This window comes from Erpetoichthys calabaricus, chromosome 3, assembly GCF_900747795.2.
Source record: "Erpetoichthys calabaricus chromosome 3, fErpCal1.3, whole genome shotgun sequence".
Classification (NCBI taxonomy): Eukaryota; Metazoa; Chordata; class Cladistia; order Polypteriformes; family Polypteridae; genus Erpetoichthys; species Erpetoichthys calabaricus.
In genome coordinates, this window is record NC_041396.2 from 222879928 (window position 1) to 222898231 (window position 18304).

The following is an 18304-nucleotide window of genomic DNA, read 5'->3' on the forward strand; positions in this document are numbered from 1 at the left end:
CAGATTAGCGTGAATATATCAGTCCTGCAAGCAAACTATGATACTTAGCGCAATGAGAGAAGTCGCAGAATCAACCGGAATGTTTAAGCAAATTATAGAAAACAACCCAATCTAAATCCGTTAAGTAGTTCTCTCATTCGCTACCTAAGCGGATGTAAGATATGCCCTGAAGCTGGTGTGTGAGAGAGGAGGGCCCCCCCTCCCCTCCGCCCACTGCATCTCTCTTGGATTCACACAAATAAATTGATACCACAAATGACCTATGATACTTAGCACGATGAGAGAAGTCGCAAAATCAACCAGAATGTTCAAGCAAATTATAGAAAAAAACCCAATCTAAATCTGTTGTAGTTCTCTCATGAAAGCGGACAGACATACAGACAGACAGATGTTTTATATATATATATATACAGTGGTGTGAAAAACTATTTGCCCCCTTCCTGATTTCTTATTCTTTTGCATGTTTGTCACACAAAATGTTTCTGATCATCAAACACATTTAACCATTAGTCAAATATAACACAAGTAAACACAAAATGCAGTTTGTAAATGGTGGGTTTTATTATTTAGGGAGAAAAAAAAATCCAAACCTACATGGCCCTGTGTGAAAAAGTAATTGCCCCCTGAACCTAATAACTGGTTGGGCCACCCTTAGCAGCAATAACTGCAATCAAGCGTTTGCGATAACTTGCAATGAGTCTTTTACAGCTCTCTGGAGGAATTTTGGCCCACTCATCTTTGCAAAATTGTTGTAATTCAGCTTTATTTGAGGGTTTTCTAGCATGAACCGCCTTTTTAAGGTCATGCCATAGCATCTCAATTGGATTCAGGTCAGGACTTTGACTAGGCCACTCCAAAGTCTTCATTTTGTTTTTCTTCAGCCATTCAGAGGTGGATTTGCTGGTGTGTTTTGGGTCATTGTCCTGTTGCAGCACCCAAGATCGCTTCAGCTTGAGTTGACGAACAGATGGCCAGACATTCTCCTTCAGGATTTTTTGGTAGACAGTAGAATCATGGTTCCATCTATCACAGCCAAGCCTTCCAGGTCCTGAAGCAGCAAAACAACCCCAGACCATCACACTACCACCACCATATTTTACTGTTGGTATGATGTTCTTTTTCTGAAATGCTGTGTTCCTTTTACGCCAGATGTAACGGGACATTTGCCTTCCAAAAAGTTCAACTTTTGACTCATCAGTCCACAAGGTATTTTCCCCAAAGTCTTGGCAATCATTGAGATGTTTCTTAGCAAAATTGAGACGAGCCCTAATGTTCTTTTTGCTTAACAGTGGTTTGCGTCTTGGACATCTGCCATGCAGGCCGTTTTTGCCCCAGTCTCTTTCTTATGGTGGAGTCGTGAACACTGACCTTAATTGAGGCAAGTGAGGCCTGCAGTTCTTTAGACGTTGTCCCTGGGGTCTTTTGTGACCTCTCGGATGAGTCGTCTCTGCGCTCTTGGGGTAATTTTGGTCGGCCGGCCACTCCTGGGAAGGTTCACCACTGTTCCATGTTTTTGCCATTTGTGGATAATGGCTGTCACTGTGGTTCGCTGGAGTCCCAAAGCTTTAGAAATGGCTTTATAAACCTTTACCAGACTGATAGATCTCAATTACTTCTGTTCTCATTTGTTCCCTGAATTTCTTTGGATCTTGGCATGATGTCTAGCTTTTGAGGTGCTTTTGGTCTACTTCTCTGTGTCAGGCAGCTCCTATTTAAGTGATTTCTTGATTGAAACAGGTGTGGCAGTAATCAGGCCTGGGGGTGGCTACGGAAATTGAACTCAGGTGTGATACACCACAGTTAGGTTATTTTTTAACAAGGGGGCAATTACTTTTTCACACAGGGCCATGTAGGTTTGGATTTTTTTTCTCCCCTAAATAATAAAAACCATCATTTAAAAACTGCATTTTGTGTTTACTTGTGTTATATTTTGACTAATGGTTAAATGTGTTTGATGATCAGAAACATTTTGTGTGACAAACATGCAAAAGAATAAGAAATCAGGAAGGGGGCAAATAGTTTTTCACACCACTGTATATATATATATATATATATATATATATATATATATATTATGAGATTTTTGAAACCCTGACAATCCCCCAACTGCACTGTGTGCCGAAACTCTCTTAAAACAGGCAGGGATTGGTTGTTACCACAGGTGCAACTGCAAGTTCTCAGTTAGGAGCAGTTGAGAGGGTTGCCTAAGTAAGAAAAAACAAAGATTGAATGACAGATTTGTCAGTTCCTCCTCATATAGTGCAGGCAACTAGAGAGCAGCTTTGGAAACTTGGTTCTACATGGACAATGGAAGACTCAAATGTACAGTGACACTAGCTGCCACTAGATGAGTTCATTACTGGTTTTCCCAGGACAAAATGGAAAGTCTCTTCTCACCCCAAAAGCAATAGGGTGTTGTACCATGTTAGCCAGTATGGATGTAGTGAGAAGTCAAGCAAAATGGCACCTTTTATTGGCTAACTAAAAAGAACAGAATATGCAAGATTTCGAGGCAGCTCATGCCCCTTCGTCAGGCAAGCTTTAACTATGGCTTTAACCATGTGTTTTGGCTTCCATTTAGATTTACTAAATCTTGCTTGAAGAAGGGGCCTTAGTTGCCTCGAAAGCGTACATATTGTAATCTTTCTAGTTAGCCAATAAAAGGTGTCATTTTGCTTGACATCTCATCTCACCCCAAAAGTAAGTCAAGTGCCTTTCAGGAAATGATATGAAGATGCATTTGAAGGTCACCTCACTAGAAGAGGCTAGTTGAGTGCAGAGTTGAGAGAGGAGAAGGGCTAACACTCAGCCAGCATGAGGAAGAGAGTCCTGGGTCTGGAATGAGTAAGAACGGAGATAGAAATGAGAAGCAAGACTATAAGTGCTGCGCTAGGTTAATGCAGTGGATAAGCCATTTATGCTTTAGTGGTACACCAAAATCTAGTTCATTTATACCTGTTTGGTATGTATCTAAGTGTCAAAGGCCACCATTAGGGCCCCCAGCTATTAATATAGATACAGGGTATGTTTACTTTTAGGGTGTGCAATTCAAGTGCATTTTCTTCAGCTCACAATATAAGCACCTTCAAGAATTTATCTATAAAAGTTTTTTGAGATTTTCAAAGTTGAAATTTTCCTCAGTAAATGACTTTGCCACTGAATAGGAATACATTAATCTTCTTTTCACTCTCTCGACATCTCACTTCTTTTTCTTTCCTTTTTATTATACACCTTGAAACTGATGTTGACCCTCCCGTTTTCTTTCTTTAAGTATCTGGCTTATTTTTAGAGCTGCTGTCCAACCTTTGATCAGAAAATAATTACTAAGGAGTTTGATATCTCCAAAAAGCTTGTGATTCCCCTTGGTTATACAGTGACTTGGACTGGTATTGAGTCTTTTCCTTTTTAATTGCCCCACAGTCCAACTAATTATGCCAAAGTGTCGCACTGGCCTGCTGGGAGAAGCTCTTCCCAGATGCATTACATTTTCTCTCCAGCTCTCTTGACATCCCTTCTGCACCTCATTTTTCTATGTCCTTCCATACTTTAACCATGTGTTTTGTCTTCCATTTAGATTTACTCTGAAGCGCTGAAGATTCAGATGCAGTTTTTGAGTATAACAATTTTCCTTAAAAGAAATACATATAGTGCAAGGCAGTCACAGTATATTGGTCTAATTAAATACACAAGTAAAAGACAACTGTAAAAACAACTAAGAAATATTTATGATAATTAAATATAAACTATCATCAAGCTAATGCAGTTATGTACCTGTACAGTAAATCATAATGTTTAGTGAATAAATGTGAATGAAGGTAAGAAAACAGATAGATGGATGGAAGGATTTACTTAAAGAAATGACATATTGATACAAAGTATTAAAATGATGTATGTGATAAAACTTATAATTATGAGTCATTTTCACATTATATACATTTACTAATTTTGAATATAAAATAATAATAGGTGGATTCAATTCAATTTATTCTTGTAAAGCTCTCTTCACCAAGCACAGGCACAGAGCACTTATTTACAACTATAATGTGATAATGGTAATTTACTAAACCATACAGCATTTACATACATAAGCATACTAATCAAGTTAAACAAACAGTAAAACAGAAATGAATCTCAGTGATTACCACTAACAAATCTTGACAATATAAACTCCTGTTAACATAATGATGACCAGTTGACAGAGGATGATAGAATAAAAGAGCTGCAATTAGCAGCCTTTTTGGAGAAAATGAACTGGGAGGGTTGTCCATAGTCTGTTATAACAATCTAGCTATTACAGCAGGACCTACCATCTGTGAAAAGAAGGCTCTAATATTGGTTGGGTGAATAGAGCTTATAACTGTAAGCATACTAGAAGGATGAGAAAATTAATAAATAACATAACTTACATGCTTCTATGTATACACTGACACGAATCAATTAGTTGAGAAGGCGGAGTGGTGGCTCTGAGGCTAGGGATCTGCACTGGCAATCGGAAGATTGCCGGTTCAAATCCCATAAATGCCAAAAGGGACACTGCTCTGTTGGGCCCTTGAGCAAGGCCCTTAACCTGCAATTGCTGAGCGCTTTGAGTAGTGAGAAAAGCGCTATATAAATGTAAAGAACTATAGAACTAAGCCTCAGAAAGTGTTGGGGAACCAGCAAAAATTCAATTAATCAGGTTAAATGTAATAAAGGCAAAATAAAGTGCACATGATAGTGCTAAAATAGTGCAAGCAGAAAGCAGAGCTCCTGAGCGATCTTCTCCATCACAATCAGTCTTGATAATGACTTCTTCCTTTTAATGCAGGTTTGAATTAAAAAGCGGGTTCTTAGAAGGGGCGGGGCTTGGTAGTGGAGAACTAGAAGTGCCAGCCAGTATCCATTTGAACTGTGGGTAGTAAACAACATTGCATTAGAAAGAGCACCCCCTTTTGACTCAGAGTGGTATTGCCTACCTGTCCAGAGCCCCGAAGATGTCTCCTGTTTGCACATGCTTGACATCTATAGTAACTGATATGTTATATATATGTATGCTGACGTAACTCATTGAATTAAATAATATATTTCAGAAGAAAATACTTCCTTAAACACAATATTTCAGCTAAACCCTGCTTTTATTGAAAATTAGCTTTCGTTGATTTTTTTGTGACAAGAACTCAAGGTTGTTCTACCAGGGATCCACAACTCTGGTCCTGGAGGGCCCTAGTGGCTACAGGTTTTCATTCTAACCCTTTTCTTAATTAGTGCACTGCTTCTGCTAATTAACTTCTTTTCAATTAATTTTAATTGATTTGTTTTTTTTTATTTATTTGTTTCCCTAAATTTTTTCAGCGTTCCTCTGTATTGCTTTGTTTCTTTCCTTAAACAGAAATGAAATGTGAAGTGAGTGAGTCAACAGAAGACCAATTAAGTCAGGGCCTCAAACTCCAACTAATTTCACTCCAAACAGTTACTTAATTAGGCACTGATTCTTGTTGTCAATTAAACGTCTTCTTTAATTCCATGGCTTGTTGCTGCTCTCATTGTGCAATAGCATACATTTCCAAAATTGTTGATTTTCTCTTTTCTAAGAGCACTGTTAAAATGGGAACCTGAGAAGATCAGCATTTCTGAGACCTTCATCTTTCTTTATTTTCAGATATTGTATGATGGGCACAGTTTGCTGTTCCTCTTTTGGCTCATTTTGTACCTCATTATTGTTTGGCTGCTACTTAAGGAAAAAGAAACAATTAAGCGGTCTGAATCTTCAAGAGCAAGTCAATTAAAATGAATTCAAAAGAAGTTAATTAGGTACAAAAACAGGTCACTAATTTAAAAAAGGGTTAGAATGAAAACCTGCAGGCACGGTGGCCCCCCAGGACCGTAGTTGGGGACCCCTGCTCTAGACAAAGTAACATGTGCTTGGCCATGTATATAAACTGGTGACGATAAAAAAAAATATATCTAAAGTTTGCTGATGTAGATTTAAGGAAGGGACGCACGTTCTTGCACACCAAAATGTAGTATAAAGATGAACGCAATAATATAGTTATAAACACACAAATCTGTTTCAGCCTTTAAATCTGTATTCTTTATGCAGGTTGTCCAAATTGGAGTTTCTGATGGTGTTTTATTACTATTAACATAATCAATGCAGTCATATCCACACGATTCACACTGAATTCATTTCTGGATGTTGCGTAGCTTTATGCTATACGCTGCTTGGGAATGTACTGTACTCACAAGATTAAAATTTACGAAATCTATAGTGTCATGAGACATACATAGATATAAGGACAAAGTCACAGTTCTGGTGATCTAGGCCAGTTGGACATCTTCCATCCTCCAGGGCCTTTTACCTACAATATCATAACTAACATACTTGGTAAAAGCAATAACTGTGTAATCTTAGGGAAAATTCGACGATCTGGTGTTACCACTATAGCTGGTGAACCCAAAATGTTTGGTTAGATGACAACAATTGTCACAATTATTCCTTGTTTCAGGTAATGGTGTACTCCAGCTCCACAAAGCTCTGAATTTATTTGTGTCACTTAAGAATACCTCCCTAAGGATGAGAGAAAGATATTTCAGAAAAGCTTGTTAACACAAAAAGCTAAGAACTGAGTTTAAGTGAAAAAAAAATGAGGGCGAGATTAAAAAAATAGGTCAAATTTGTGGAAAACAGGAATTAATGGATGCAGAAACACTAAGAAATGAATCGTACACTGCAGTTTCGAGGCAGCTTCACAAGCCCTGTTTGACTTGGTATGAAATGCCAACTTGCTGAGTCTAAATATCAGGGAGGTTCAAAGATTTTGACTTTTGCCCATTTATCTGCTGCTTGCCAGGAATTAATGATGTTAATTTCGGCTTTATTAATTCTGGCAGCTACAAGAGAATTTAACAGAGTATACAGTTTGTACCTGGAGCCCAGAAAATAAAAAGTGCTTAGTATACATGAAAAAAATGCTAGTTTATTTAATTTTGTTGAAGAGATGCTGTTAAAATTATATTTAACCAATGTTATTATATATTCTCAGTTTACTGTGGTTTGGATAACTATATCCTTACTAGGGCAATTTTGACAGGAACAGGCCATTCAGCCCTTTAAGACTCTAGCTGATATAAAGTTTGTATTTTTCAGGAATAAGAAATGGCTTTGCATGAGACAGTTGCTGCCTCATTGATTAGTGTTACCAAATTGCATGTCTTTCTCCAGGTAGTGGCATAGGCCATTAGAGTATGCAGGGAGAATCTGCCATTTGTACCTCCCTACGTGTTCTCTTTGGTACACCATTATACACAAGCTGAAGTACAAAAATTCAAACAGCTTAAAACATATTGAAAGTCTGGTAGAAATACAAGCAACACTGTTGTCCACTGTATCCAGTGCTGTAGTTGGCAAAAATATTTGAATGACCTCAACTTCAGTGAAAAAAAGCCATTTATGACCATGTTATTAGCCGACACAATGGGCTTAAATTGCAATGCAAGACCACCTTTTCTAAATTATGAAAATATTGCAAGTCCCCTAAATAAAGGGTGTCAAGTCATTCCCATGACAGTCCAGTATATCAGCCCCAGTTTAGGTATGTTGATGTACTAGTTTTATGTTTTAGACATGAATACTAAATAAATTATACCGACATTGCACTGGGCACACTGCACTGTTGTGCATTGCCTCTTATTGGCGCCTCGGTGCAGTACATTTAATCAAAACTCGCATCCTGTGACTACAAAACTCATGCTTATGTCAATATGTCTACTACTTAGCTGGTTCGTTTAAGACATATATGCAACCTGCAAAAGATCAGGTCAAGGGAAAACGTAAAGCAGTTATTTACTTAAGATCAGACATGGTGGCTTTACAAAGCAGACAACATTGATTCAGCATATAATGCAGATCTTCTTTTATAAGTGAGAAACACTGTATAGGTTTAAAATGAATAGTCAACATTTCCTTTCAAATCCCAGATCAGACATTTACTGCTACTTATTGCTGTCTTTCTTCAGCAAGTGCCCTTCACACACTCAGGTTCAGCAAAGGTGGTCACAAGACCACTCTGCCGCTTCCTATTGGTTAAAGGTTTTGATTGGTCTAGTATGACCAATACTTTAATGCAATGGGGTGCATGTGCCTGAATTTGTAAAATTTATTTGAGTCTACGTTCTAAAGATTTCATCCTGCTGTCACAAAGAAACAACTTTGGTCCTGTACGGAATATTAAAATCATGACCAGCACTCTACATGAGACTCCTGTAGAAATGTAGAATCTGACTCATTGTTTTAGTCCCATTTTTCTTGCTGTTGCTGTTCACCAATTACAATCAGTGTGCTGAGAGAGCAAATTACCAGTGTCTACCTAATGTGGGTTTACAAAGTGGTTATTAAGGTGGGGACAGGTATATTTGACAGACCTGTGTTCCTGCCAACTCCGGCCCATACTAAAGCACTGATTGCATCTCTAAAAAAAAAAAAATCACATATTTATCCCTTTTATTGAATTTTCAGGCATTCCACAAAACTCTTATAGACTTAACTATGTGATATATTTTTACATTAGTATAACAGTTCTGTGAGAAATACCACTTGCTCAAAAGCATTTTTTCTCTACCTGTAAATCAGTTAATTTGTTTATTGTAATATTCCTCTGTTTCGAAAACTACTCCTTTGTGTGCTACAGAGACACTAGTATTATACAACCCAACTGCTGTAGTCTCGCAACTTTACTATTTCATCATACTCTGATTTCCTATTTTTAGACATATTTAGAACTGTAGCTGTTGCCCTTTTTCTTCACATGATCTGTAATACTTATACGGTGCTCCTGCCTGGCCTGGATGCCCCTTTAGCATATGTTCCGGGGGAGCAAGCATGGGAGACCCAATACCTCTCCCTGGATGCTAGATGGCAGCCTCCCTGGGTTGTAGTGGTACCTCGCACTCCCTCAGGGCTTCATAGGAGTTGGAGTTTGGTGCAGCCTTGTTGGGTTCCACAGGCGCCACCAGGGGATGCTGCAGCGGGAACCACTGGGCCCTTGTGGGCAGTATTTTTGCCACACCCAGAAGTGCAGCCGGTACTTGGCCATCAAGCACCTGGAGCATTTCCAGGTGCCTAATGAAAGGAGCCAGCGGCTACCACTCGGGAGCCTGAGTTGGGAGGAGGAGGACGAGGTTGCCTGGGAGGAGTGGTGGAGGAAGAAGATTGGTGTGCTTTACTTTGCTTTATTTTGGTGTGCTTGGGACTGTGTTAGGGCTGAAGGACACGGGGAAGACATGGACCTCAGCTGAAGAAAAAATAAATCTTTTGTTGATTTTAACGTGCCTCCATTGTGAGTCTGTGTCAGGTCGGGCGCATATATAGCGCCTTTTATAGTGTGTATTCTTTATTTAAATACAAGAACTGTGTTTCTCATTACTTCGTTAAAACTAGTATTGCTGTATTTTTAGTGCCATAACTCTTATTTTACCATTTTAATTGTTTACGTTAGTCAAACTTTTATTGAATTTCATTACTTCTGCATTATCCGGTCCTTAGTTGTTACAATAAAAGAAGTCAACCTTCAATAACATTTTAGAATACGCATTTAAATTGAGGAAGCAGGTTCTTTCCCATTTTTTACTCCATTTATCTTTATTCATTTATTAATTTATCTATTTATTTATTTTTACTAGCTTAAAGTTTTACTCTGCTGGCCTAGCTCTCTTTCTCAGGGGTGGGGGTTTATTTGTTTTGAACCTTTTTGTTTTTTTAATAAAATTAAATAAAAAAAAAAAGAAGTCAACCTGCATATCTTGAGGTGATTAAGTAAGGAGCATAGCTGGCTGTCAAATTATGCTAGGAACATAATGAGGATGTAACATGGAGTAATCTCAAAGCCATATCAATGCCTACAAGACAACTCACTGTTAGACTCCTTAATGCAACAAATGGAAAAGAGGTTCGACAAAGATAGCAAGACCACTCTCTGAAAAAACACAGTTCGTATTTGTGCTATGCACTGCATACTAAAACGGAAAGTTGCATGTGATGTCCATCTCTCCAAGCTTAGAACACCTAAATGACTGCCAACGTTAGCTCCACTTCACAAATGATCAAAAGAGGCATCATTCTCCCCTACTGATATAGTTTGGCTTCAACCTGAACTCAGATTATCTCAGACAACCATTTTTCATTTGTTGATGGAAGCTGTTGGAGTTTGAAGAGATCGTCATCAGCTTATCACATTCTTCAATGATTGTCCATTAAACGTCAATTGTCAACAGTTAGTGTCGTGTTGTTGCATTTGTTATATTACAGAACCACAAAACAAGAACTTTCTAAATATTCCATAAAACCAAAATTTACATTTTTACCATATTGTGTGAGGGATACAATTGTTACTGGACATTATTATATTATGTTTCCTTGTAACGAATTAGTGCCACATAAAAGCAAAAACAACATTCATTATGAACACAAGATGGACAACACTTTTCTACAGAGAGTTTCTTACAAAGAATTTGGGATTTACTTTGGCACAGCATTATCGGTGTCTAGGCAAAGTGCAGAAGCCATTAAAAATCAATGAAAATTGTAGGTAATATTGTAAAATCAAACTGTTGAACATAAATCTTTGTTGGCTCTGTGCTAGTGAGACTGCATTTGGAGTATTATGTGCAGTTCTGCCATGACACAGCAGTCCAAAAAGCTGTTCACAGAGGAGAAACTAAATGCATCATTGTTAGCCATTTTGAGAAAGAAAAAACGTTCACCCCCCAAAAATCTGTCAACAAAGCATGTATGTTTTAATTAGTGTTTACTAATAATGGAATGATGAAATTTTAAATATCACAAAACTTCAAATAACCGAAGATCTTATAAATGTAAATGTAAAAATGTAGCAACGTCTATTTCTTTAACAAAATATACTTAATAGCTGTAGCTGCCGAAACATAAGGCGAGATCTAGCACGGGTAAAACATGTGTCGAAAGTAAACACTCAGTCCAAAAGTTCGTTTCAAAATTATTTAGTGAAAGTTAAAAGCAAATAATCCACACAAGAATAAAAGAAAAAAGTTGTTACACATGTAGAATAAAAGGCAAAATGTATCTTCTCTAAACTTAACTTTTCTTGAGAAAGTTTAGTTATTTCTGTACTTAAAAGTTCTTTACTTCTTCTTCTATACTTAAAGGTTCTTAATTTCTTCTTCTGTACGCCTTAAACGTACGGTACAGTAATTAAATAAGCACTGTTTTCTAAGAGTTGTTCACACATTCAAAAGGCCCATAGACCCTGAGGCACGGTTTAAACCCTTATGCCCTCTACACCTTACACATGGCAAGGCTGGTCACTAGCTGAAGAATAATGTTTACTCAAAGCTGTTAGAAATGGCAAGAATATACCAATTTAATTCTACTTATGGGGTTATAGGAACCTCCCATAGATTATGTATTGTCATCTAGTAAAATATTTATGAATCTTATATAACTAGGAAAATGGTTCTTACAATAGCAATAGCAAAAGGGGAAAAATAAAAACCTCTAAATCTATTATTCCAAGCAGAACAGAAATTACAATGACGAAAAAACACAACACATTTCATAACTCACTAGAATACGCACTTGCACAGAGAAGGGAAGCCAAAGGCAGAAAGGAAAAATGAGGCGTGAGGAGATCTTAAATAGGTGTTCAGATGGCTACCCCTTTATGTTTAGGGGCCCTGCTCCTTTGACACAGAAAAATAAATATAACACAACTTCATTAAAAAAGAATCACAGCAAATGATTATCTGCTAATACAAATAAACATAATAAAAAGATAATAAATGCAAAGGAAAAAAAAGTACGTCAATAAATACTGTGGCAACCGAACAGGGACCTTGCCCCACTTGGACGCCTCGAGAAAGGAAGGACCAGGAAAGGGGCCATATCTTCCCTGGCATGCAAGAGGGCAGCACCCCTGGATAGCATCCAGATACAGAGCTGGGAAGCTCAACCCTGTAGGGGTCCGTGGCCACTGCCAGGGGGCGCCTGGATGGTTCCCAAGCCATGGACTGCAGCACTTCCACCACACCAGGAAGTGTTGCCAGAACAGGAACCAGATATGCCCGGAGTGCTTCAGGGTGCAAGGGCAGGACTTCCACCACACCAGGAAGTTCTGCTGGAAGATCATCAGAGAGTACCTGGAGCACATCCAGGTGTGCCATAAAAGGGGCCGCCTCACTCCATTCAGGGAGCCGGAGTCGGGTGGCAGTGGACAGAGCTTGCAGGAGAGGAGTGGAGGAGGCAGAAGAAAAGAAGAACTGAGTTTTGTGGTGGTTTGTGCACTGTGTTTGTGCTGTGTATGCAAAAGAATAAAAGCGTGTGTTTTGGACATTATCTGTCTCTGTGTCTGTCTGTGTCGAGGCTGATCTTCCACAATACAAAATGAGAACATAAAGCGAAAATAAAACTAAACTGATGTCCCAGTAAATCCCTGACTGTCTTATTCTGGTAGGCTAAGGGAATTAAACCTTGTCTGTCTTCACAAGGGAGGCTGTGTAGGGAACTACTCCAAGTCTTCAGAATTCTCAAAGGCTTTGACGTAGTGATGTCAGTGACACTAAAGGAATATGCATTGAAAACAGAGGTCAGGAAGCACCAAGTGCCAAGTTATTTAGTTGAAATTAAAACATTATGTATTGTAAATGGAACAGACGTATTCTAAAGATACACTAGAAGGTTAAAGACAGAATAGAGTGGAGGGCAATTTAAAGGTTTCAGCCATGGCAATGGAAGATGCTGTATGTGCATTGCACTTAGTCAACATACATTTTTGGAGACAGGGATTTTTCTGTTATTCCTAGTTGCTCTGTTGCTCTTACATATTGTAAAACTTGAATTTGACTCTCACTTGTCGGATGGCTTTAAAGTCCAATTGTACAACTTTTAATCGTACTGAATTTGTGATTGACTGCACTTGATATCAGTTTCCCAGAGTCACTGAATGGTCATGATGTCTGTTCATCAATTATGGAATGCTTCTATATCTTATGCTAATAATGAGCTCTGGGCTGTAATTTATGGATTATTTTTTGGTGCCGTTCTGGTTGAGACTCTTTCAAGAAACTAAGATGTTTTCCATGTTGAGACCATTGCCTTGTCTATCTCAAGTTTTGTACTCATGGCACAAATTGATACACCTTCCGTTGTTGCTTGTCAACTGCAAATGAACTGACAATACCAAACACTCTTTAGTCATTTTTATTGCAAAATCCTTAAGCAGGGTTTCTCTTTAGTTCATTGAGTTATTTTCTTAGCATCTTGTGTACCCCCTACTTTTGTATACTGTATCTGTTTTGACCTTTCTGTGTGCACATTTTTTACCTCCTCTATCTGCTTATCTGAACAATTTGTGCTTTAACTCTTTTGCCCTAAGAGGACAAGATCCTTGCTTCACTTTATTTGTGCATTTGTTTTTCCTGATTTCTGTTCCAAGAATACAACACAGTATCTCTACACCCACCCTATGTACATGAACATTTGACTGAAGATAATGTCTGGTTGGATACGGTGATAGGTGAAGATCCAATGTGATGTGGAGTGGTGTTATCTTGGGGTTCTGTGACAGAACATATTACTGCCTTTAAGTCTTACAGTCATTTAAAAGACAATGTGCATGTGTGTGTATGCTCCTTGAGCATCGGAAAAGGTGCTATATAAGTAAAATGTATTACCATTATTATTGTTATTATTATGTGTGTGTGTTTGTGCTCCAGGTTGTTTAAAAAGTGGTGCTTCTTGATTCTTTATTGAAAGCCACCTAAAGTCTGTTGAAAATCATTTTGGTCTGAAAGATTTAAGACCGACATCTCACATCTCAGTCATTATTTGAATTATGGAATTCACTTAACTTCCATTACCTGCAAAATATGCAAATTCTTGCAAAGGTTTTTCTTGTATCATTGCTAGAAATATTTGCAATGGTGTAAGCCATCAAAAGAAATGGAAATAATAAGTAAGTCTGGCTAATCATGTAACAAATTGTTCTGGATTTACGCGAATAAACTATATTTATTTGTTTATTTAAAGTATACTAGTACAGTATTAACTTTTGCATTATGAATTTTACTTAATCACATAAATATGCGGTAAAAATGAAGGTGCTGACAGTCCTGATTATTGTGCTTTGAATAAATCATCCATTTGTATTTTAATATTCTAGCTTTTTTATAGCTCTTTGAAATAATACAGAGTATGTATTCATATGCCTGCTGTTTTTAGGTAAATCAGGCCACCGTTCCTTCAAAAAATAATCATGTTTAACTATCCCTTTGAGAAAAATATTATCCCATTGCATTATATTCTTGTCTATTTATGCCCAGACTATTGTTTTACAGATGACGCAAAAATATGTTTGTTTTTCAAATGATTCATAGCTTGTTTCATAGCCCATCTTTTTATTGATTTCATTTTAATTTTTTTTATTCATTTTAGTACAATCAAGGACAATATGGAAGCCCTAAAAGATTTGACCTCAATATCATGCCTGTATGGAAAAAAAATATCACTGGGAAAGGGATTGTGGTAACCATTATTGATGATGGCAAGTCTTTTATGATTTTCTTTATATTTACTACATTGGGAAAATGATTTTATGGCTAATGATTTCTAAAGCTTAGAAACATTACTGTTTAAGTTCTTGTCTTGTTTTTTTTTTACAAACTATTAGCTAAGACAATAGGGAAAGTGTCATTCTTTAATATATTTATCTTACCTAATTCAAAAGTTATTGCTAATAGTAAAGGAGAAATCATCAATAGCTTATGCAAACTGGTTCCTGAATTTGTTAAACCAAATCTTATAAACTCTGCATTCATTTTGATTTTGTCGTTCACAATGTAAGAAAAAATAGATAAACAAAACTAAGAGAAGATCTCTTCATTTTGATGAATGTAAAGGATCCATAACATGGGTGAGAATCCAAGAGTAGAATAAATAATTACATTATATATTAATATAATAGGCAGTATTGTAAAATGTGTTTCCATTATGTGTTATAATTTACTACAGAAGCTGTCACCTATGTTTTCCAACCCAAATTTTATAATTATGGTGCTGTTCCTATTTACTTATCTGATTATTGTCTGCATGATGGTTCAGTACAATTCTTGTGTGTAGTATTTCATTGATTTACTCTACTTTAAGCACATCAGTAGAATATAACAGTCCTGCCCAGAGTTAAACTGGCAAAATGTCAAATCAGCAATACAGGCTAATCTGGTGCTACTCACATGATATCATGATTTGATAGTTTCTCTTTTTGTTGATTTTCATTCTCATCTGCTTATTCAAGATGAGGCTGCAGGGGAAACATTTTTAGTAGCGAGGCCCATATGTCCCTTTCCCCAGTCACAACTGCCAAATCATACTGTGGGATCCCAAGACATTCCCAAGCCATCTGAGAGAAATAATCCTCACAATGGGGTCTTCCCTGGGTCTCTTTCAACTGATCATGCCTGTAAAACCTCAGTAGGAAGATATCCTTATTAGATCCCCGAATCACCTCAACTGCCTCATCTCAATGCAGAGGGTCAGTGGTTCTACTCTGAGCCACTCCCAGATGTCTTTGCTTCTCAACCTATCTGTAAGAGACAGCCCAGACATCCTTTGGAAAAAGTTAATTTTAGTCATAATCTCATCTTTTTAGTCATTACCTAAAGCTCATGACTATGGGTGAGGGTAGGGACATAGATCAGCTTGTAAGATGAGAGCTTTACCTCCTGACACAGCTCATTCTTCACCACTATAGATCCGTACAGCAACCTCAAATCTACATTTGCTGCCATGATCCATCTGTCAATCTTACCAACCCTTTCCCTCCTCACTCGTGAACAAGACCTCAAGATATTTAAACCCCTCCACTTGAGGAATGAAATCACCTCCCACTTAAAAAGGACAGTCCACCTTTTTTTTCCTACGGAGAACCATAGCCTCAGATATGGATGTACTGATCCTCATTTCTACAACTTCACACTTGGTTGCAAACTGTCCCAATTCATGCTAGAGTTCACAACCTGATGAAGCCAATGGGACAAAATTGTCTGCAATAAGCAGTGACATCATTCTAAGGCCACCAGCTGTACCTTCATAATCTGTCCATAAAAATCAGAGACAAAGCACAGCCCTGATGAAGTCCCACACTCATTGAAAATGATGCAGGTATTTTTTCTAAGTATGTGGATGCCATTGTCACAGTCATTATAAAGGGACGGAGTAGCCCTTGTTAAGACTCCTGGAACCCAATACTCTCCCAGCACCGCCTACAGAATCCTCTGAGGAACACATTCATATGCCTTCTCTATGCCCACAAGACACATGTAAAATGATTTGGTGTCCTTCCATGCCCAATTCAGAATCCTCATTAGGGTAAATAGCTGGTCCACTGTTCCACAGCCTGGCCGGAATCCACATAGCTGGTCCACTGCTCCACAACCTGGCCAGAATCCACATTGCTCCACCTGGATCAGAGGTTCCACAACTGTCCTTTCCGGTACCCTGGCATAAGCTTTCCCAGGAACACAGAGGATTGTGTTCCTCCGATCCCCCCAACATTTATAGAATATTGTCTTAAAAAAAGGACACTTTCTTAGTTACTCTCCTAACCTGAAAGACACCAAGGATGCCAAATGTATAACAATTGTGGGTTTATTAAATAAATTTAACACAGGATAGGAATATGCACTTTGTCAAGTAGAAAAGGAGTCAAATTTTAGTTTCTGTGGGTCTACTTAATTTTATTGATCCCTGTCAACTCACTGGGATAACTCTGAACTTACCTGCTTCAAAATCAAAATGAAACACTCTCCTCATCTCTTGTCTTTCACTTTTATTTCTTTCTTTCTCTCTCTTTTGCTTCTGACTCCTTTAACTCCTACCAGTAATCCCTGACATCAAATGGCCTACCGACTGTAGACATAAAGGGCCTTTGGCTGTTAGACATCCTTAAATGCCATCATAGCGTTACTTCTGGCTGAGTCCAGAAGTCACTTCTGGAGCCAATGAAAGTCCTGTGTTTGCTATTAAGATGACAGAGTACCATTTCTGTTTATGCACTCCTGAAGCTTTGATTGTCTTAAAAATTAAAATCTTGTGATATTGTATCATGGGTCAATAGTAGAACACAGCAGGTGCAAGATTTTGTTTTAAAATGGTGCTTCTCAGACACTAGAGTTTGGGTGTATGCAGGCAAGACGTATGTCCACAGAGCACTAATAAGAGAATGGATTATTTAAATATACAAATGCAGGTAAGTGATGTGTGCTGTCATCCCCCATTAGCAGTTCCGTAGGTCAGTTAGTGCAGGACCTGCACTTATAGGATTATATAAAGGGTCTGACTGGGTCAGTAAAGGGTGGGAAAAGGAAGATGAAAACATGAGAGAAAGTAGAGAGAGCAGAATCAGGTAGAAGAAGTTGAAATGGTCAGGGACGCCCCACAATGGAGTGAAGGGAAAATCTGCAGAAACAAAAAGAGGTGGCAGGAAAAGGGAGCCAGAGTCAGGAGCTCCCAGCAGGTCCCAGCAGAGGTTACTTGGGATTGGAACCAAAATGAGGACCAGGTTCATTTCTGCCTGCTGAACAGACCTGGAGGGAGACAGAGAGAGAGAAGTGGTAGAACTGAGATGGGAGAAAGTTGAGTCATGTTCTGCCTTTTATTCTTGGTTTTAACTGTTTATTGAACTTATTTTTTGGTTTTATCCCTCACAGCACTGTTTTGTGTTAAAACTATCCACAAAAGGTACTTTATCCTCCAAGGTTCTTTTTATAATGGTGGACAAGTTAATACAGTAAAGGCACTAAATTATTAGCCTTGATTTATATGTGCACCCCTCTTACCTATGTTACATTCACGCGTCACTGATTTTTCAAACTCCAACACTTTAGCAGGGTCCAAAGAGACACCTATATCCTTCAGCACTCTTATTGTTACCCCCTGTTACCCCTGAAAGAGCTGCAGAAATCTAAAAGAAGGAGCTTGACTTGCACTTGAACAAACATGCCAATGAGGCCAGATTGCTACCGTTGAAAGCTCCCTTAGCTGTTCCTTGCGGCAAGGTGTTATTGGCTGCCTGTCAGTTAAATGTTATATGCCAAGAGTTATAGGCCAGTGTATCTAATGAGGAATCAAAACACACTGGATCCTCTTCACATGATGCTTTAAAAGTGGATACTCCGAGAGCGCCCAGGCCAGAAAGAATCCCAAGGGACTAGAAAACACCCAGACCAAGCATGTAGCAACCCGGGGAACACTTATGCAATAGATTTAGAACCATGTCGCTTAAAATAATAGAAAGAATCT

At 38.2% G+C, this 18304-nt stretch overlaps 1 protein-coding gene across 1 annotated transcript in view; it reads left to right on the plus strand.

The window, feature by feature from the left end:
• The window catches only part of LOC114649427 (neuroendocrine convertase 1-like), a 591637-nt gene extending 577041 nt beyond the window's left edge, over positions 1 to 14596 (plus strand). The window contains exon 6 of the mRNA XM_051924736.1: positions 14441 to 14596. Coding sequence (XP_051780696.1) covers positions 14441 to 14596 — 156 coding nt within the window. The remainder of the gene's footprint in view (positions 1 to 14440) is intronic.
• Positions 14597 to 18304: the final 3708 nt, after the last annotated feature.